This window comes from Bombus flavifrons, chromosome 7 (assembly GCF_040668555.2).
Source record: "Bombus flavifrons isolate JBK064 chromosome 7, iyBomFlav1_principal, whole genome shotgun sequence".
Taxonomy (NCBI): domain Eukaryota; kingdom Metazoa; phylum Arthropoda; class Insecta; order Hymenoptera; family Apidae; genus Bombus; species Bombus flavifrons.
Genome location: NC_138448.1, coordinates 13,497,933 through 13,519,637, shown reverse-complemented (window position 1 = coordinate 13,519,637; position 21,705 = coordinate 13,497,933). Strand labels below are relative to the sequence as shown.

Here is a 21,705-nt window from a genome sequence, read left to right as displayed (position 1 = left end):
ATATCTTAGTAAATTGTAAGCACCCGTCATAGGACGCCGTAAAATATTATGAGGACATCGTGGGATGTATATTTAGATTTAATTAATTTAGCGATATATATATAAATATATATATATATATATATATATATATATATATATAAAGCAGTTCTGAACTTTTGACTTTAAGTCAAACAATGTATCTTCATAAAAAAGGCACGCACAATATACTTATATATATATAATGTATATATGACTGTGCCTATATATAACTGTATATAATATAAATATATATACTAACTGTTTTATATATATATATATATATATATATATATATATATATAAGTATATTGTGTGTAATTGTAAGTATATATATATAAGTATATTTTTTTACGAAGATACATTGTTTGACTTAAAGCGAAAAGTTCAAAACTGCTTTATCTAATATCAAATATTAAATTATGTATGAAATAGAACAGTCGATTTAACAAAATGTTTATAGTTTCAGTTTTTTAAAATTTCCCTCGAATTTAAAATCTTTGATACAAAAAGGTTGCCAATAGGGTTGCGATCTAATGTACTTCAGATTAGTATCTAATATCTAATATCTATCTTTAGTATCTACAGGTATCTATCTTTAGTTCAGCTTTACTTTTAAGTAGGTTTCAGTTGTAAGATCTAGATTAAGTTAATTTTAAACCTCATTATTGTATAACAAGGGATAACGAGGGAGTTATTATTTATTTTAGTTTTAAATCTTAGTCTTAAGTCTTACTTTTAAATCGGGTCACATTGTTAATTTTAAGCCTTAGTTTGGACAGATCGATGTACTTGATTGATATATATTTATCCGCAGAAGCAAGCTTTTGGTGATCTTTTTGTTCCTTTCGTTGATCGTTTACTCTTTCCACTGGCCGTAATCTATCTGTTTGGGTTATCGATAAATTGTATTGCGAGTTTCTGAATCAGACTATCTATACTTGATAATATACATATAATTAATAACTTATTTGAGAATATAAAAATGAAAATAGAAAAGATTAAAAAATTTACATTTTTATGTTTCATGCGTATGAGACTACAATTTTATTTGAAACTAATTAAACGAATCGTCTAACTATGTGTAATGTACATGTGTAATATACGTAATGTATGTACAGTATTTTATTATTTTGATAATGTGTCATGCTTTCTCAAATATTGTAAAAGTATAAAATTCTTTATCTAAAATTCTAAAAGTATAAAATTATTTTATTTAGAATTTCATACATGGTTCCAGTTTTAATTCTAACTGGTATTATACTGTATCGGTAACATCGCATGTGACGCGAAAATGGTAACGGGGTCAAGTGACCTCCAAGATGTGGACCACGTAAAAGCATCGCAGGTCACGTCTATTCTATTAGAACTATTCTATTAGGACGATTAAATCAATAGATGTAAAAAAATATTGTTCTATTGTATTCATAAAACAGAAATATGTGTGTGTATGTCACTAATCTATCCTTTGATAAGAATCATTGATTTAACATTTGTAAAAAGTATTGTTCATTATGCCAGTGAGGTAATAAAAATAGTTCAATTTAACAACATTTTGTTAAAACAAATATACAGATTATATTTCATGAGTCAACAAATGAATTGCGATACATTATTAACAATTTTTGTAAGCAAACTGATGTGGTTTAAATTGTGGTGATCTATACCTAGTAAGCGTTTATCTTTAGAATTTATATTCATTTCGTAAAATAATTGGTAGATGCTTTATGTACAAAATTATCGCATACAATAGTTACATTAAAGAACAAGTCCTTGATATGATAGACTATCCGTTTCTGGAGATTCCATTCTATTCCTTAAATGTTCTAATGTATTAGCTAAATGTTTTTGAATTTGTTCTGTTTCTTCACTAACTTCTAGGTTGGGGAGTTCTTCTTTAATCTTTGCAATCACTTGATTTACAATATCAACAGTGAACTGAAAATAAATAACTATTAAGATATATATATTAATAAAAACTCTCAAGAACATCAGTAATTCTTACCGTAGTATTGTCTTTCTCATAGAAATAAATGTAATGATTTAATAGTTCTACATACAATTGTACTTGAACTGAAGTATCCATGCACTGATTTGCAATTTTGATACCTTTTCTTAAACATTCTAATACCCTAGATTTATTTTGCATCTAAAATAATTGCGCAATTATATTTATTTGATTATATTTTTTAATAACACTATTAAATGCTACACATGTATAATCATATTTACATATTACTATATATATATAATACTCACCTCTTTTCCACCAGTTGCTAATGATTTTCCAGACCAGAATATATGAGAGCAAATAGCAATTCCTCTACATTGATCTGGTTTTCTTAATAATTTGCTAGCATATAAAACACACTGATTGCGTATTGGTTCTGCATTTTCTTCACAAAAACAACTCATTTGCTCAAATGTAGCAATGATCAATGTAATAGCTGCTAACTGCGCCTTGGAATCACTTATTTCATCTTCATATATTGAAAATGCTTGACTCATAAATTCATATGCAACCATCTCAAAATTATCGAAACGAATTTCTCCTATTGCTATTGCACCCTGAAGAAATAATCTCAATGGCAGTTCGGCCAGTTCTGCCTTCATTAAAGCTGTAATAGTTGCATGACAGAATTGAAAGATTTTTTGACATTTTTTCTGCCACATTTCATCCTACAAAAACAGAAAATTAAGTTAATCATCTAATCTAAATGTTACAGCAAGTAAGTTAGTAATTTATTAACTTGATCCTTTAATCCCTTATATGTGAAAGCAAGTTGGTAAGCTTGAAATACAATTGGTGGTAGAGTATATTTTATTCTCTTATTTCCACCAGCACTAAAATGTTTTCTGGCTGCACTTAATATCATATATTGTTGATCAGCTGTCTCAGACTTAAAATGATGTATTAATCTACCAAGAAGACCCTGTTCTTCTGCAAAGTCTTCAGGATCTTCTTCTATATTGGGTTGATCTGGTTGGTCTTGTACCAATGGAGATACCATAGAAAGAACTGCATCTACTTGTTCTTGAGTTGGTATTAAAGTCTCATTTTCTAAAATGTTTGTTATTATATAAATAGCTAATAACTTTCTGCCTTCGTAGTCAAAGTAATCTAGTAATGGAGCAAAATGCTCAAGCTTCAAAACAGTTAAGATGTTTTTATAGTTATCTATTGGAATTTTCATTAGTCTCACTAATTCTCTTGATACAGCACTATTATACTCAAGCCTGAAAATTTATTAAATTCGTTACATAATTATGTTTGTAAAAACTTAATTCTATTGTATTATACATACTTATCTACATTCTGCTTTTGGAATATTTGAACAGTTGTTAACAAAACTTTATCCACATAGTTTACTCTATCAGGATAACATTTATGTGCTAAATTAATGAGGGCTACTTGAAGAGAAACTATGTCCTCTGGGGGCATATCTTGTCTAGTCTGCAAATGATAACTAATTTTAACAATAAAAAAGATTATTAATTCAGTAATTATTACTAAAAATAATTCTCAGACTTAAACTAAGTGAGTAAGGATAACTTATATATTGGTAAGTGATCACATTAATATCAAATCTATGTAGTATTTGATCATCACAGAAATTATAAATTCAGTAAAATTTAGTTAATACTATACATCCTTCTATTTCACAAATTATATTTACCTGTATAATTATAGCTATCTGATCACTGAAAACATCAAAAAGTTTTACATCCTGTGGAATTCCTGGCACTTGATTAGGACTTCCTGGTCCTCCCACACCATCTGATCTTTGACTAAATGCTGCAAGACGGTCTATTAACGAAATAATTATATTTTTTACATTTACACCATTCTGCAACTCAGCGCAAGATTTTAAAAATGCATTTAAAGTTTGTAGATGAAATTCATCGGGAAAAACCTAAATAAAAATATGGATATATTATTAATTATATTACACTGTTACTTCAAACATTTTTAGTTATTTTAATTACTTGTATTATGCACTCCATAAGATATTCTTGAGCAATTGCATCTCTGCAACTGACTACTTGTTCTAGAATGCCTGGTAAAACACGCTAAAAACCATTATTATTAGCCAATAACAAACACTTTTTAATACTTCAACAAATTAAATATATTTAAGATCAACCTTTTTGTATTTCTCTAAAGTAACTGATTCCAACTGGCTAAGTCGTACAAGATTAGTTCCCACTAATATTCTAAGTTCTTCTCTTTCTCTTTCCCTTCTTTCTCTATCTCTAGTATGACCTTGATGTTGCATGCGTACCCATAATTTATTCATTTCAGCAAAATTCATCAAGACAAAGTCTATACTGTCACGGACCTAAGAAAGAATAATTATTTGCTTTTGCATAATTGCATAATTTGTATAATTTGCTTTTATACATACACTTCCATCTTCATCATCTTCTTCAGCAACATCTGGTAAAATGTTACGAGTGCACTGTAGTAGGTAATTCCTTAAAAAGAGACCCCTTAAAGGATGCTGAACTCCTCTACACATTTCTACCAAATCTCTTAGTAAGTCTCTTTTTAATCCAGGTGTTGTTTTGATATATACTAATCCAACAGTGATAAGTAGATACCTATAAGAATATATATATTATCAGGATATCATGATTAATAGTATATTAACTATGCACAACATAATATACATAATGCATACTGGCATGATACTTCTGTAACAAACTTACAGTCTGGGTACAATATTTCCAACATATTGCACTAATTCATATAAATCTGTAACTTTTCTCCCTTTCTGAAATTCATCTAACAAATAAAGTTCTAAATGTCTTAGTTCATCAGTAATAGCCATATCTAACATTAAATGTAAAGAAAAATATATTGTTGTTATCTTATTATTAAAAGTAATTAGTCATCTAAAATTAATAAGGATACATAATTCATAGTAACTTTTTGGACTTAAAAGAGATGTTCGAAGTTCTCCTAACATTGTAGCTGCATGTTTTAATGCATCCATCAATTTGGATTTGTCCAAACAGTGTTTCATTTGAAAAGCTTGTACTTTAACCACACCAATTGCATCTTCAAGTAGTTTTTCTTGCTCTTCTACTCCCGTTATAGCAGGTGTCATTGGCTGCGAGAAAAATAAAGATACCTACCAGGAACACCAGGTAGTACCATGCTAGGTAAGCCACTCAATGCAAGCATGCACCATTTTATGCTTCTATGATAGAAAAGAAGCAAGGAGGAACTAATCTACTATATTATATCTATAAAATTAACCCATTAATATTTATAAAACGAAAGAATTACATAAATTATGCAAAAAACAAAAAATCCTGTGATTTTACAATGCATTTATAATAAAAATGTACTATAATTAAAATATTCTTGATGCAGGTTTCAAGTTTTATTATTTTTGATACAATGTTTGATTAAAGTTAGAGGTTGTAATTTTAGCAAAATATTATTAAATAGAAGAAAATGTATTATTAAAATGACTTTTCTATTGCACTTAATAAAAGATTAAAAAATGTCAGACGGACCTTAAACATTCACTGAAATGTTCAATATAAACAACGAAATTTTGACGACAGTTAACCTTCATGACATCAAAATAATTTTGCTAAGGATAATTTCTTATATTTTCGTTCGAATTCGATTGGCATATAATGGACTGTTTCCATAAGCAAGGATTTAACATGCTTTTTAAGTTTAAATTTATGCTTACCATTTTCTTTTCCTTAAAAAAAACTCTACACTTATTTCCCGCACTTGAAACACCCACCGCTGAAAGTGACACGCTCCATATGAACTGTATGTATATACTAGTATATGTAATTATCATGGACATAGGAATATATATTCCTACAAATATGTACTTTGCAGTAATTACAAATATGTACTTCGAATTAGATGTACTGATATACAAAGACTAATATTTGTATATATTGTGTATATATATATATATATATATATATATATATATATATATATATATATATATATATATATATAATATTTGTTGTTATAACAGATAAAATTATTTCTATTTATATTAAACTATAAAAAAGGTTTCTCTTAATAATTCATGATATTTAATCATAAATATTGATTTTATAATTTTCCTCTACTAAATTGAATATGTATCAAGATCGTAATTATTTTATTTAGTAGATAATGTGCTTGTGATATCATTGATTGAAGGAGTAAATAAATGTTCATATTTTTATAGATTTTATACTTTTTTATTTATAAATATTGCATGTAAATTATTGTACATGTACAAGATTACATCTGAGAGTATTCATCATATACGAGATTATCCAAGGGGAGCCTATCTGTAGCAACCTGCTCCTATTGAATAAACAATCTTTTTATGAATCAGAACTTTTAATATGAACTGATCATAAGCTGTGAAATATCAATTAACCTTCAATGATTTCATATAAATATCCAGTTCATCCTCAGTCTCAGTTTCATTTGTATCTTCAGTTGGACCTATAGTTTCAGGTGATTCTGAATCAAAATATTTATCTTCTTCATCTTGTGTTCTTATATCTATGTTGTCATATGCTTCATTGTCATCAACAGTGCTGGAAAGATGTAAAAAATATATTTATAATGTGCAAACAATAAACTAAAATCCCATTATGAAATTAAATATTATACTTATAAATACCTGTAATCAAAATCTAAATCTTTCCCATCCAAAAAGCTTTGGTACATATTTGTCACAAATTCTTGTTTTAATACTTGCTTTTCAGATTTTGAAATGCAATGTGGCTTTTTTACTGTTTCATTTTTATGTTCTATTTCATCCTCTAAGCTGGATGATTTACCCCAATATGTAGTTTTTTCTTCATTATCCTTTGAATCATATATATCCTCTTGTTCTTCATCTGTATCATTTTCCTCTAGTACATTTTGTTCTTCTTCCTCTTGTAATTTTTGTTTCATCTTTATATTATCCCGTTCAATATTTTCCATTAATAAATTCACAAAAGTAATATTTTTAGTATCTATATTATCCCTAAGTTTCTTTTGTTCCTCAGTCATATATTGTCCAATTAAATGTTCGTATAACAATGGATTTCTTTTCATCATTTCAGTTTCACTAAAGTACTCCCCTTTTTCTATTAATGTTTTTAAGGCCTGGTATCTTCTATTTCTAACATCTGTTTGTCTTTTTGAGTTGTTGAAATATCTTTGTAATCTATTCCAATGATAAGCGACTTCATAATCTTCATCTTTACAGTTTTCGAAAAGCTTTAAATGTTCTTTTTTCATATAATGACCAAATTTGGATAAGAATAAACAGTAACTTTTTTTAAGAATATTACGTGCAATTATTAGTTTTTCTTTAAAAGTTAAATCTGGATCATCTTTTTGTTGACTCTTAAAAATTGCCTTACTTTTTGCTATATGATGCAACAGTTCCTCTTTTAAATTTTTATCCACTTCATTTAAAGAAGTTTGTTGAGAATCATTTTCGTCATTTTTGTAATCTACAGTCATATCTGGGGCATTATTTTGTGTATCTTCTTGCTTATTCATGTTTAATCACACTGTTTTATTTGATAACCACAATTTTAACATAATTCAATCAGTACGATTAATTTATTGATTTGTATTACATATCATATATTGTAATTCTACATTTACTGGCGACGTAAATCATTTTTAAAATAATGCTTTTGTTTTTATTTTTAATTTAATGTATGTTTTTTATACAATCCATATTATATACGTCATCGACACTGGCTGTCATCAAAAACCTAACCTACAAGTTTGCTTTGATATGAGACTGTATAATTCCAAATATGATACACCACGATATATATAATAAATATTAAGATACATATATATATATATTAGTTTATAAACTGAAATACATATTTCATCAGTAAGTACATTATAATATGGCAGATCTGTTATGTTATTGTAGGTTGTCTCTTAATTATTATTTCAAACAATGTTTGCAAACAGTTATAGTGTTTGGAATAACAGATAAGAAATTTTACAAAATAATAAGTGCTTAGTTGTTAATTATGTGCAATAGGTATTTCATACTTCTCCTACAACTTATTACAAAGTATATATTGTGTCTACATAAGTAGGCATTGATTCTTTTGTAATATACTTTGTTTTACAAAGTTGCATTTTTTAGTTTGAACTTATTTGTAGATTTTAAATATGGATAGGTGGTTAACTGAGGATCATGAAGAAACATGGAAATGGAATTGGACAGAATTATGTGGGTACAGTGGAGGCATTAAGCCTTTAAATCCAGATACCCATGATCTTGATATTTGCTTTCAACAACTTTGTCTCCAGGTAATTCATTGACACTGATGCTTCATGTGCATAAATCATACATATTATAATATCTTTTAAAATACTTTTTAGATTCCAGTTTTAATCTGTATCGCTATAATTTCTGCTTATCACTGTGGAAAAAGAAACATATATCCTATTCGTCATTTTGGCTCTAATTATGTTATAAAGTTGAGACTTATAATTACAGTGTGCCTTATAATTCTTCCTATACTTAGAGCATATATTATTCTTAGTAATACTGTTCTTGCTCCACCAAAGCATGTATTACCTAGTAATGATCAGATACAAGAATATATTATGACATCAACTAAAAAGCCAGATGTATCTTTTGAGGATTCAAGTATATTACATCATATACAAGATGAATGGAATCGTACTATTGATTTTGCAAAATCAATTCTTTTCCCAAAGAACAGCATTCAGAATATCACTGAATCTTCTGTTATTTCTAACACACAAGAATATGGTCTAATATTAACGGCAGTCAAAGATAAAGTCACATCAGCTAAACCTATTGACTACCTTGTGGCAGGTACTGAAGGATTAGCATGGGTAGTTCATCTTTGTTTCATAACAAGCTTAAGAAGAGGAAGGAATTTTAATCCACGTGGTCCAGTTTCACTTCGGGCATTAATATTTTTATTGATTGTTATTTCTACATTGCTGTTAAGAAGTCATATCAAGTACAATCCTCAAAATGATGTTCTACCAAATTTGTCATTGGGATTTAGTATCAGCGTTGTCACTCTATTAATACTTTATGCTATAACATTGATACCCGGTCATAGTAATTTACGAGATATGAGATCATCTCAATTTAATGAAGTAAGTTATTATAAGTTGTTTATTTCCAAATATAGTGGTTCATATTATCAGTGATTAGTGTTTTTTGTTTGCTTATCAGTGTAAGAGATTTCAAACATCTGCTACTAAATGTATGTGCTGTTACCAAATTGACTATGATATCTAAAATCATGGATTATTAAGTAAATATAGATATCACAAATCAATGAGAAATATGTTTATAGATAGGAGAACAAACTGCACTATTGAGTAGTCCTAATTCTTCTTATGTAAGATTTCCCGAAGGGCAGGATCCAATTTATCTTGGGACTGCTATGGAGGATGCAACCGCATCTTCCAAACTTATATTTCATTGGGTAAACCCATTAATGGAAAAGGGTGTTCATGGTTTATTAAATCATTCAGATGATTTATTTGATTTACCAGAATATATCAGCACTAGTACAATTAATCAAAAGATCGACAAGCATCTACAAAATATGGTAAATGTAATATTATACTTTTTCAACTATGTTAATGACCAAAATAGTTACTTTTAAATTTATAAATACATTGTAGCCAAATGATATAACTAATCAAGCAGAAAATTTTGAGTCAATATTAGAAACACATGTTCAAACAGTTACAAACAAAATGACCTTGTTTAACTTATTGCATAAATGCTTTGGTTGGGAGTTTTATTCTGTTGGAATATTAAAATTTATCACTGACTCTACTTCATTTATGGGACCATTAATACTGAGCAAATTAATCGGTTTTATTGAAGATAAAAGTGAACCTATCTTATATGGATACCTATATGCATCATTAATATTTATAAGTGCTTTAATAGGTAGGTATTCATAAAACTGACTAATCCTTGAATAAGGAATATGTTTGCTGGAGGCCCTAACGATTTTCTTATTTTAGGAGCATTTTGTAATACTCATTTCACCTTCTGGATGTCAGTAGTTGGTTTAAAAATTCGTTGTACAGTTGTAACTTTGTTATATAGAAAGATTTTGCACTCTTCAAATATCCAATTGAAGCAGCAATTTAATTTTGGTGAAATTGCTAATTTTATGAGTACGGATAGTGATAGACTTGTTAACAGTTGTGCAAGTTTTCATGCATTTTGGAGTATACCATTACAAGTAATTCCTTATTTTATTCTATAGCTCTATTAAAAATCGATTTATGAGCACTTAATATACTTCTATATTTATATGTTTTTCAGTTAATTGTAACATTATATCTTCTATACAAGCTAATAGGAGTTTCATTCTTAGCTGGAATTGCTTTTGCAATAATACTTATACCTATAAATAAAGCGATAGCAACTCAAATTGGAAAATATAGCACGAAATTAATGGATTGTAAAGATCAAAGGGTGAGACTTGTAGGGGAAACATTACGTGGAATAACTACGATTAAATTAAATGTGTGGGAAGACCATTTTTTGCGGAATATATCAAGTTAGTGAATCTTCAGAAATACGAATTTGCTTTTATATCATTCACTCATCTTCGTACATGATATTTTATGTTTTCAATTTTTTATACAGAATTGCGTGAAAATGAGATTAAATATTTACGAGGTAGAAAATATCTAGATGCTTTATGTGTTTACTTTTGGGCTACAACACCTGTATTGATATCTATATTAACATTTGCTACGTATGTACTCCTTGGACATGAACTTGATGCAAAGACAGTATTTACTAGTATGGCATTATTGAACATGTTAATAGCTCCACTAAATGCATTTCCATGGGTTTTGAATGGTCTTACAGAAGCTTGGGTATCACTTAAGAGAATTCAGAAAATGTTAGATGTGAGTTAAGGTTGCAGTTTAGTTGCGTTTTTATAGGTTTAAAATTGATTAAAAAATATTAATTAAGTTCAACTTAATATAGTTACCAGATGCGGATATGTCATCATATTATTCAAAACCACCACCTGGAATAGATCTAGTGCTTCAGGATACAATGTTTAGCATAAACACAGATCAAAATATAGAACAAAATGGGCTTACTACTCCTAAAGATGTCTCAAGCCCATCTGGTAGTTCAGAGTCGAGAAAGATTGTTACCTTTGAAGATGATGCTATTTTTAGTCTACATGACATTAATATTACTGTTCCAAAGGTAATAACATTGCAATCCATTTTAATTGAATTAAATTTTATGAATTGTGTACTTTGTTCTAGGGACACTTAATTGGTATTATAGGAGAAGTAGGTAGCGGAAAGTCACTACTTTTAGATGGTATTTTAGGTGAAATTATTAAAGTCCGTGGTACGATAGCAGTAAATGACATCGAAAACGGTTTTGCGTATGTAAAACAAAATCCGTGGTTACAACGTGGTACAATTCGAGACAACATTCTTTTTGGGAAATCATATGATTACAATAAATATAAGTAAGTATTGATGAATTGTATATGAGAAAAAATATTGCAGTATTCGTAATTTAAGTAAATTATTTATAACAGGAATATTTTGAAAGCATGTGCTCTCAGTGCTGATTTAAATTCCTTGCCTAAGAAAGATCTAACACCTATTGGCGAGGCAGGAAACACGTTAAGTGGAGGTCAAAAAACAAGAATTTCTTTGGCACGTGCTGTTTATGCAGATAAAGATATTTATTTATTAGACGATGTTTTGGCGACTTTAGATCCAAAAGTCGCTAGTTATATATTTAAACGTGTTATTATGGGTTTACTGAATAACAAAACAAGATTGTTATGTACTCATCAAACTCGATATTTAATGTATGCAAATTTAGTAATAGAAATGTCAAAAGGCAGGATCATTAATCAGGGTAAACCAAGTGACATGTTACCTGATATAGAAGATTACTTATTATCTTCAGAGTCTATAGAGTCAGACTTAGACAGCATATCCATAAATGATTTACCAAGAGAACTATATCAAACTGATAAAAACAAAAAGGATCCCTTGCTTGATGAAGAATATAAAGAAAAAGGCAAAGTTCAACTTGGTGTATATAATTGTTACATAAAAGCAATAGGATATTATTTAGCAATTTCAATAATGCTCTCTATGTTCCTAATGCAAAGTTCCAAAAACGTTACGGATTTATGGCTTTCTTATTGGGTTACTCACAGTAACAAAAGTGTAACTAATGTCACAGATAGCTCACCAACTTTACGATTAAATTATGTCTTTGACAATTATAATATAAGCACTAATTATTATTTAACGGTATATGCGCTATTAGCTGTATTTAATACATTATTCACATTAATGAGAGCATTTATGTTTGCATATGGTGGAATTCAAGCAGCAATTTCTATACACAAACAACTTTTAAAGGTTGTAGTACGGGTATGTAAGCTTCATAAAAAATACCTAATATCATGCTAAAATATATAGCTCGAATAACATAGGATATTTCTTTAGGCTAAAGCTGTATTTTTTGATATTCAACCATTTGGAAGAATTGTAAATAGGTTTTCATCCGACACATATACAGTCGATGATAGTCTTCCTTTCATCGCTAATATATTATTCGCTCAGCTATTTGGATTGATTGCAACAGTTATTGTCATAGCCTATGGAATACCGTGGATACTTTTGGTACTGGCGCCATTGATACCGGTTTATCATTGGATTCAAAATCATTATAGGTGTGTTGCTTGAAACATTACGCGAATGTGTCTCGAATCACATGTTATTTTGTAAAAATTTTCAGATTAACATCGAGAGAATTGAAGCGCTTATCTAGTGCCGCACTTTCACCATTATATGCACATTTTAATGAAACTCTACATGGACTATCTACCATTAGAGCTTTTCGCATGGTATCTCGCTTCAAACAAGCAAACGAACTCTTGTTAGAAATCAGTCAAAAAGCGCAGTTTGCGTCGTTTGCAGTAAGCCAGTGGCTTGCATTAAGATTACAACTCATTGGAGTAGCACTTTTAGCAGGAGTGAGCAATATAGCAGTTTTACAACATCAATATGACATTGCAGACCCTGGTTTAATAGGTCTTATTATTACTTATACATTGTCCGTGACTGGGTTGCTATCTGGCGTAGTAAACGCATTTGTTGAAACGGAGAGAGAAATGATCGCGGTTGAACGTGTAAAACAGTATTTAGAGAATGTTCCAGTAGAAACTGCGAAAGGAGAAAATCCACCATATGCTTGGCCGAGTCAAGGTGTAATTGAATTTAGGAACGTCGTTTTAAAATATAGGTAATTAACACAACTAATTAAATGCTATTATTCAGTATTATAATCGATGTTTAAACCATGCAGAGAGCATTTAGTGCCATCATTGAATGGCATATCATTTGTTACGAGACCAGCAGAAAAAATTGGAATTGTTGGTCGTACAGGTGCTGGTAAAAGTTCCCTGTTTGCTTCATTATTTAGATTGACAGAAGTAACTTCCGGGAGCATATTGATCGATAACGTGAACATACGAACTTTGCAACTAAATGCAATAAGGTAAGTTGCGACAAACTAGTTACCCAATTTAAGAAATGATTAATTTATCAGTATAGACAAGTAAGAGTTCAAATCATTTCAGATCTCGATTAGCTATCATACCTCAAAATCCATTTTTATTTTCGGGTACGATACGAGAAAATCTTGATCCGCTAAATCAATATCCAGACTTACAAATATATAAAGCTCTCGAGAAATGCAAAATTCATTCGTTGGTACATCGTTTAGGGGGTCTTGGTGCTACTTTAAATGAAAATGGTAGCAATTTTAGTGCAGGACAAAAGCAATTGTTGTGTTTAGTCAGAGCAATTTTACATAACGCTAAGGTATTATCAAGTTTTTAAATTGGGAACACAAGATATTATTTTATATAATTTTTAGTTATTAATCTATTCTTATAGATCGTCTGTATCGATGAAGCTACGGCAAACGTTGATCAAGAAACAGACAAGTTTATTCAAGCGACAATAAAGTCTTCCTTCCAGACCGCTACAGTACTCACTATAGCGCATAGGATAAGGACAATCATGTACTGTGATAGGTATGTTAGTTTTACAGTTTACTCTAAACGTGTATGTTTGATACGTATCTTTTTTTATTTTAGAGTTCTTGTAATGGGAGATGGCGAAGTTTTAGAATTTGAAGAACCGAATTTATTGATTCAAAATGTTAATTCCCATTTCTATCATTTAGTAAGCCAAGAATTTTCTGACAAGGAATGAACGTTCTAAGAGTAGATACGTTTCATCTAAATATATTTATTTTTTCTTACGCAACGAACTTTTTACAAGTACGTAGTCTTATAATGTGTCATAGTATTAGTTATTTTTACTGCATATAGCATAACGCATCTTGTACATCACCGGTAAGAAATCTGTATTTTGTCCTATCATAATTATTAAATAAATCATAATTATTTTCGTACGAATATAATCTATAAGAATATAAATAATGTGCTAATTTAGTAAACGTATTAGGAGATTACGATACAAGACAAAATATTTGATTTTTTATTGTTTTATACTTAAGATATTTGTACTAAGTCAGACTACCTCTTATGTTGTTGGTAATATACGTAAAAATTCATAAAAATCAATATATCCTTTTCTGTAACGATCTAATTCTTTGAACATCGTTTGCCATATTGTCGGCAATACTTTCAAGTTGACAGACTTGCTTGCAGAATAGAAGTCATCTAATATTAAATATCCTTTATCTACAAGAGAGGCTCCTTGATGTCATTGAAAAATCTATTGTTAACAATACCTACGATCCTTATCCAGTAAAGCGAATAATAATTCTGCATTAACGTATGAATCATCCTTTTTACTCTTCTTGAACACCCATGATTCAAACTCTCCGTACAGAATTCTCTCGGTAGACTGAAAAATCTGCTTCACTTCCGTCTACAGATCAAGACAATAATTAAACATTTTTTAAGCAAACAATTATTTTCTTCTTAAAAAAGGACTTTACTTTGTTCGGGCGACATCCGAAGACAACAGTCATCGCTATTTTATACTCTCGTTTGCTCAAAGATCCCCTTCCATCAACGTCAGCATAGTTAAAGGCCTGAAATCAAATTTCAAATTACCAAAATTTCGGATATTACAACTATTACCGCGATCGAATCTCCATCTTACAATGCTCGCTCGATCCTTGATGCCGTTTGGCTTCATCTCGGCCTTCCCGAATGGATCCGGCTAGAATGAAACTTTCTTGAACGATTTCCATATTAAGCAATTTGATGAAAGCGAGGTGTTGCCTGCAGTCGCGTAATAGCGCAATAAGAGGCAGAAGATATCGGTTTTTCACGCGAGGAGCTCGGCCGACACGCATTATATTGTAATTAAAGCGGTGTCTCTCCTTTCAGGCTGTGGTATTTTGTAATATTCATCGCGGGGCCAATTAACGCCGCCGCGGGACACGTACACGCATGCTCCTGCGGCTGTGTGCGCCCGATGACATAACGCGTCTGCTATATCCGGCATTCAACGGACGTTTTCGCGGCCTCTGTTACCGTTCTTCGTCGCTGAAAACTAATGAGCTGTAACCCCGGCTGATTTTACTTCCCGGTTTTTAATTACCCGCCATTTAAACCCGTTTATTCCTTTTTTTCTGTTCCACGCATATACGTATATCGTAATGGGGACGATATTATTTTTCACGCGCATCCGCTCGATGAAACAGGCTAATACGACGACAGGCCAGTACGATTATTTATATGGCGCTAATGATGTACGTTTCGCACGATCGTCTGTCGTACGTTCTCACTGCGATATCGACGACAGTTCAAACAAACCATATACCTCGCAGATATTGTGTTTACTTCTTAACGACGATTTCATACGAGGCTAAACGTTTCTACGTGTGACAGAATCCTGATAAAATCTGTACAGTTCAACGATCGTATCGATTCAGAGAGTTCCTTCGAGACAAACTGAACTACGACCAACGATAGATGCTCTTTTGTCAGAGGTACCACGTTTCAATAACGCAGTTTCCTTGTCTGCAATCCGTTCGAGTTTCGTGCCCCTTTGGAAGCAACGAATTAAGTAATTTTCATAATTCTTCGTCTGTCCGCGATTCTCAGGGTGACGCGCCGTCACAGATGGGAATCTAGCGTGGCGGTAGGAGCTCTGTTTTTTTTTTTTTTTGCTCTTTATAGACGCGACGACGAGCCGCCTTTGAAACACGTGTGCTTCCGGCGCAAAGCACAGGCAATCTCGGCTTAAAAGCGGAGCCTTATGGTGTCGTCGTGTCATCAGCCGATACTCTTCGGCAGATTATAAAATGCGCGTAGGTAAACGTTCGTAAAGAATAAGTTTACGGTCTGGATATTTCAATCGTAAAACAGAAGTTTACAGTACGGTATCGCATTTTCTGCCATTGAGGAAAAGGAGGTTCCGCTGGAGCATCGCAGGGTTTACGTGTACAGGTTCTCCTTAAAAAGAGGATTAAACGCGAAGCGTGGAATATTTGAAATTTCATCTTGGATGTAGTTCGTCTCGTGACACAGCCGGTATACGTACAGCCCTTCGCTCTTGCGCGTCTCGCTGGGCACTCGAGGCTTGAAGCACAGTCACTAGCGTAGGGGGCTTGCCGGCTACCCCAAAAGTGCACCTATCAAGGGTTGGTTTCAACGAGCTCACAGCCCTGGAGACCCTCACTATCGCGGCGACTGCGCACCGCTCTTCGAAAACTAGTTCGCGTTTTGTTATTGGATTCTCGGGCGACGTTTCGAGTTGGCGAACAGCGGAAATCGCGTGTCGAGATCGAACGGAAAATGTCTGCTCGTTTATATGTCGCACGGTAACGTACTAACACGCGTTAATGTTAACGCGTAGTTTACCGGTTGACTCGTTGCAATTTGCATGCGTTTCCATTTCACGCACTATTTGCCTGCGGGGCGATGCCTGGTCACGCCTCGAATATCGTCGCATTTATCTAAGAATATTACTCGTCGTTAATAAACATAGTCGAAACTATCGGTGAATTAGTAACGCCTGGTACCCATAGCGCCCCGTGTTTCACGTCTGCGGGTTTATCGTCAGTACGGCGCGATCTCCACGGTTGCGAAGGGTGTCTAGGCCTTCGTTCACCCTTGAAGTTACACAGAAAATATGCCAATATCGTTCGAATGAGGGGTTCTGGGGCGGATAAGGAAGCTAGGCGACGATAGCGCGATTGCCAGCGAACGCTGTGGAGAAACGTTTACTAGCGATCGTGTCTACGCCTCCGTTAAACGGTTTCTCGCGTGGAAGAAAAATTTGATTCGCAGGCCATGGTGAAACGCGCTCTCTTCCGTCGTGGACACACACGCATGATGTCAAGCGACTGGCTGATTACATGGCAACGGACCATATATTTGCATTAAGCCGCGACTCACCATAACTCATTACGTCCACAATTCTCTTTCGTCAGTCGGCAACATGTTGGCCGCATAAATCACAATTTGCCCTCCACCGCTCACAGGTGGACACGACTAGCCGAGCTCGAATCTTGAAAACGCCATGCGATCGCAGTGTGCACCATGCAAAACCGAAACGATACCCGGTGTCGTGTTTAATTGACTCTGACGTTATATCCATGTGCCTGGTAATTACAGAATCGTAATGACGATCTCTTTATCGCACCGGTACATTTGGAGATTTAGCACCATGAATGGAATGCGCGAAAGCGATCGATGATTTTTCTTATCGAGGACTAGAATCTGTTTCATGGCGTTTCGAGGCGGTCGATTAGTATTGGCCGCGTGGTGTTTTTCGCGAGTGCGAGTACAATTTCGGGTAGAGGTCGAAGCTCCGTGGCGCGCTGCGACGATGAGACGTCTCTCGACGCCGTGTTGACGCGGCGCGTTGACACAGCGGCGGCCGTGTTTGTAGAACAATGTCCCCGCGGTATTACTAGAAATAAAAAAACGGGATAGACGTGTCACCAGACGAGTGTAACGCCTCTCATATTTCCATTAAGTAAGGCAAGACACAGCCGGATAACGGATATAACGGACGCGAGCTATGGCTTTTACCGTGATTAGTGCATCATGCAATGGGAAGGTTCGTAAGGTATAGAGGTGCGTGTGAACGTTCTTGCATATTGCACGCATATAGTATAAATGCGTTTGCGATATTACGCGCGCGCGCTCACGCACGCTCCTCGGCTATTGCCATGGATTTCGAAGTCTAGTTCGTTCGTATTGGGTTCTTCCCCGGGGAGAGAGACTATCGCACCGCCCGGAAATTTTCTCCTTCTTCTGTCGTCTGCCAGTCCGTTCTTCGTGCAAAACACGCACTTACACATTGGTTGGATAAATGAAATCCTTCGACATTGAATCCATTAAGCCGGTTCGGTATCGTCCACGAGGAGCATCCTTAATAACGTTCGTTCGTGTTTTTCTGAATGCGAATGGTTGGGGTATGCGCGTTCTCGACGCTATATTTTCACGCGTAAAACCCTTATCGCCTGCTGCGTAAGTACTATTATGCGTTTGCAAAATAAAAAATAAAAGGAAGAAAAAAAAAGGAAAGAAACGATGGGAGACGGGTGGGGGGAAGGAGAGAAAAGGGAGAAGGAAACGCAACTTCTGAATTTCAGTCAAGGATCGTCGAGACGATGTTTCGGTGAAACTTTCTATACGTGTGCGCTCTCTGTCGCGACACGGTCGTGCTCGCATTATACGGTCTGTCGCGACGAGAAATAGCGGAGACACGAAGGTGGCGGGTCTTCTACATTTACTTCTGTTCCGTAGAATCATTACTACGTCCCGAGCTAAGCCAAGCGTATGGGCGCCTGTTGACGGCAGCCGTTGATGCGTTAAAGGGACGAGGAGATAAGTTTTTTTCGCGAATTATGAAGGCGCTCATTCATTACGTGTTCCGTAATTGACGAGTTGCACGAAAGAGGATGGAGCTAGTATCAACAACGCTCTCTTCCCGTTAAGATCCTATCTGCCGGTAGTAACGTTATTTCTTCTCCTTTTCCCCTCGCTTCTTCTCTTTTTTTAACATCTCCATTAGCGACCAATGAGTCTCGCTTACGATCATCGATGAAAAATTCCACGAAATACCGGAATATGTTTCGCTGCAGTATCGGTAATTGAACAGGGAGGGTGAAAGAGTATTGCCGCGGCGAACGTTGCTGTAGTCAGATTCGATTTCGTAATTCATTAGCATAGAATTTCCGATGAGCTATGCTTTGTTCGTTCGACATTATAATAATTTAACCGAAAGCTATCGGAGGCGGGGGTTGCGATTGCCGTGGTCCATGCAATTGGCTTCCACCTGATGCGAAATAGATGCAGCTCCGAGTGGATCGAGTCCATTCGTATCATACCAAATGTGGCATAGGCGGTAATTGGATTTCTCTCTCTCTCTCTCTCTCTCTCTCTCTGTAGATTTGTTTGTGCGTGGTCAGCAGCTAAAAAAAGCCGGCACGCGTACGATTTTGAAAATAGAAAGAGATTTAACGCGACTACTCGCGAATCGAGCAAGAAATAAAAATCTTTGAAAGAGAAAAGAAACTCGTGGCAGTTTTAATATTTTTGGAACGTTCGCAAAGCTCGCGCTTTTCTACTCATCGTCTCGATATTTCATTTCTATCTATCTATTTCGTCTTTGCTTTATGCTTTGCTCGTAAAACCTCGCCAAGCGTTTTCTTGTCGGTCTTCGTTTCTTGAATTGATTACGCTTACCCCGCTACGGCGTTATCCTTTTACCTAACGGGTCGCTAATTAAAGGCAGGGGAAAAGTCGATCGATCTTCTCACAACGATCTTGAAACAGTATATCCGTTTCCTCGATTCCTGGTACAGGCAACGGGTTCAGTGGTTTCTCCGTCGTCGATAGGGGGCTTCTTAGTCGAGCGAACACTTACTCGCTTACAGAACACCCTCTCTCGTTTTCCTTCTTCTTTTTCTTCTTTTAATCTCTCCTGCTTGTCTCGTATCCGGTTTCACCTCCGTTCTCCGCTAGCTTTGCCGTTAAACAAGAGCTGACAAAAACACGTGTAACTTTCAATTGGTCGAGCAGTCACTTCGGAGATTCTCAACGGGGTTCCTTAATTGGGTTAAATAAATTCGGCTGGCTGGCATATGTGTACAGAGCAGGATGGAGGTGGCCTTCGTGCGTGTCCGTGCGACACGTATCGAAACTATAGTCGAACATGGTAAGACGAACCCTTCGCAGTGTTCGTGTTGTTGCAAAGGGTTGAAATTGAGCGGGGGATGACCCACGTTGAGGAATTCGATAAACGAACTCCAGGGAAATTTATTTGCCTAAGCCGGATTTAGCCTTGTACGATCCGTGCACGTTCACGGATGACGAAGGAAGGAGAAACGATCCGGCGCGGCGCCCGATTCCACGGACATGCCCGGCTTTTTATAAATATTTAAAGGCAGTTGGGTAGTTTGCGAATCCGCGACGATATTCCCAACCCTGTTAATGCAGCGAGGCCTGTATTAAAGCCTCGTCAATATCGGTACCGGCAACAGGCCGTTACAGTATCCGGATGAAAAAGAGGTAACGACCGAGGGGTGTGAGGAGAATTGGAGGCGAGCGACCATCGTTTGTCTGGCTGGCAGGGTTTCCGCTCGGAACTATAAGGACTCCGCGCTTTAATGGAATAAAGAACCGGAGGAAAGTACTGAATTTTCTAGCCGTGGGATCTTGCTTGTAAACGATATTATTACGAGGTCGTGTTGAAAATATTGCGACGTTTTTGCGTCGGCGAGGATGTTCCATTTAGTCGGACGATTCAGAAAATGAGGGACGATTTGCCGCTTCGACGAACGTCATCCTGTTCATTCCATCCACAACCTCGGTACACTATGATCGCGTGCGTGAAACGCGACACGTACGAAGGGAGATACACGCATACAACTAACATCGCGGAACGTTGGAACGCGGCAACGTTTAATACGTGCACACGTATATTTTACATGAAACGAAATCGATGGATTGATTTCACGAAGTACAATGTTTGATGGCCCTGTACCGCGATAAAAGACGATTTTCAACGGGACGGTCGAGTCGGGATTTTTCATATGTTTCCTTGTTGCTATGTGGCGACACCTTTTTCCGCTATGAAGAATGTAACCAATTTCCGGCACATACATCAGCCACAATTTTAATCACCGACTCGGAACCTTTCATCGTCCCTGGCGATGTCCACGGAGAACAGGAAGATCTACAAGAAGATAAAAAAGACCACCGAGAAGGACAAACGTATGGCACAGCTGGAGAAAGAGATCGCTCGATTGGAGAACGAGAACAGCAAATTAAAACGCGACAGTGCTGAGTATGAGAGTGGCCTCGCTGCTTTTAGCGGCACGTCGCGTTTTGCCACTGAATTTTCTTCGTTCAGCCGTAACGTGCCATCTGACACGAACAAACGGCCGCTTTCACAGAAGCCAGAAGACAATCTTGCAAATGCGTTGCAATCGAAGGGCAACTCGGAGAATGGCAATCGTAAAAAGAAACTGCGTATGAGATTGATGAAAAGTAGAAAAAAGGACAATAAAAAATGAAGGAAGAAATATCTGTTCTCCGTGGACTCGCATTTTATATACGAAATTCTACGAATAAAATATCCATTCGACATTGACATATTCG

General features: G+C 34.7%; 4 protein-coding genes across 7 annotated transcripts; 1 reads left to right on the top strand and 3 right to left on the bottom strand.

Moving 5' to 3' along the window:
* Positions 1-1,571: 1,571 nt before the first annotated feature.
* On the bottom strand, positions 1,572-5,885 carry LOC138181686 (vacuolar protein sorting-associated protein 35). Of its 2 annotated transcripts, none has more exons than XM_069116740.1 (12): positions 5,730-5,885; positions 4,934-5,153; positions 4,729-4,852; positions 4,425-4,620; positions 4,164-4,358; positions 4,006-4,089; positions 3,696-3,932; positions 3,324-3,472; positions 2,769-3,255; positions 2,278-2,697; positions 2,024-2,167; positions 1,572-1,956 (listed from the first exon to the last, which is right to left on the bottom strand). In XM_069116740.1, exons 1-12 carry the CDS (start codon positions 5,850-5,852, stop codon positions 1,777-1,779), a joined length of 2,559 nt encoding a protein of 852 aa, XP_068972841.1. In that variant the 5' UTR covers positions 5,853-5,885; the 3' UTR covers positions 1,572-1,776. The 2 variants fall into 2 exon arrangements, with proteins under 2 accessions (XP_068972841.1, XP_068972842.1); XM_069116741.1 differs by having other exon boundaries at positions 4,934-5,132; positions 5,730-5,880.
* A 339-nt stretch (positions 5,886-6,224) lies between these two features.
* On the bottom strand, positions 6,225-7,555 carry LOC138181537 (coiled-coil domain-containing protein 97). Its single transcript, XM_069116394.1, has 3 exons — positions 6,681-7,555; positions 6,432-6,594; positions 6,225-6,355 (listed from the first exon to the last, which is right to left on the bottom strand). The coding sequence occupies exons 1-3, from the start codon at positions 7,553-7,555 to the stop codon at positions 6,290-6,292; spliced, it is 1,104 nt and encodes a 367-aa protein (XP_068972495.1). The 3' UTR covers positions 6,225-6,289.
* Positions 7,556-7,769: 214 nt separating this feature from the next.
* On the top strand, positions 7,770-14,907 carry LOC138181536 (ATP-binding cassette sub-family C member 10). Of its 3 annotated transcripts, none has more exons than XM_069116390.1 (17): positions 7,770-7,904; positions 8,186-8,335; positions 8,408-9,163; positions 9,367-9,624; positions 9,701-9,974; positions 10,052-10,275; positions 10,359-10,596; positions 10,686-10,954; positions 11,037-11,267; positions 11,330-11,541; positions 11,614-12,469; positions 12,545-12,771; positions 12,837-13,343; positions 13,407-13,598; positions 13,681-13,924; positions 14,000-14,139; positions 14,203-14,907. In XM_069116390.1, exons 2-17 carry the CDS (start codon positions 8,195-8,197, stop codon positions 14,318-14,320), a joined length of 4,887 nt encoding a protein of 1,628 aa, XP_068972491.1. In that variant the 5' UTR covers positions 7,770-7,904; positions 8,186-8,194; the 3' UTR covers positions 14,321-14,907. The 3 variants fall into 3 exon arrangements, with proteins under 3 accessions (XP_068972491.1, XP_068972493.1, XP_068972494.1); XM_069116392.1 differs by lacking the exon at positions 7,770-7,904 and adding an exon at positions 7,948-8,093; XM_069116393.1 differs by lacking the exon at positions 7,770-7,904 and adding an exon at positions 7,990-8,114.
* On the bottom strand, positions 14,654-15,929 carry LOC138181538 (EF-hand calcium-binding domain-containing protein 11). The gene is made up of 4 exons (XM_069116395.1): positions 15,242-15,929; positions 15,075-15,170; positions 14,869-15,004; positions 14,654-14,814 (listed from the first exon to the last, which is right to left on the bottom strand). Exons 1-4 carry the CDS (start codon positions 15,275-15,277, stop codon positions 14,654-14,656), a joined length of 429 nt encoding a protein of 142 aa, XP_068972496.1. The 5' UTR covers positions 15,278-15,929.
* Positions 15,930-21,705: the final 5,776 nt, after the last annotated feature.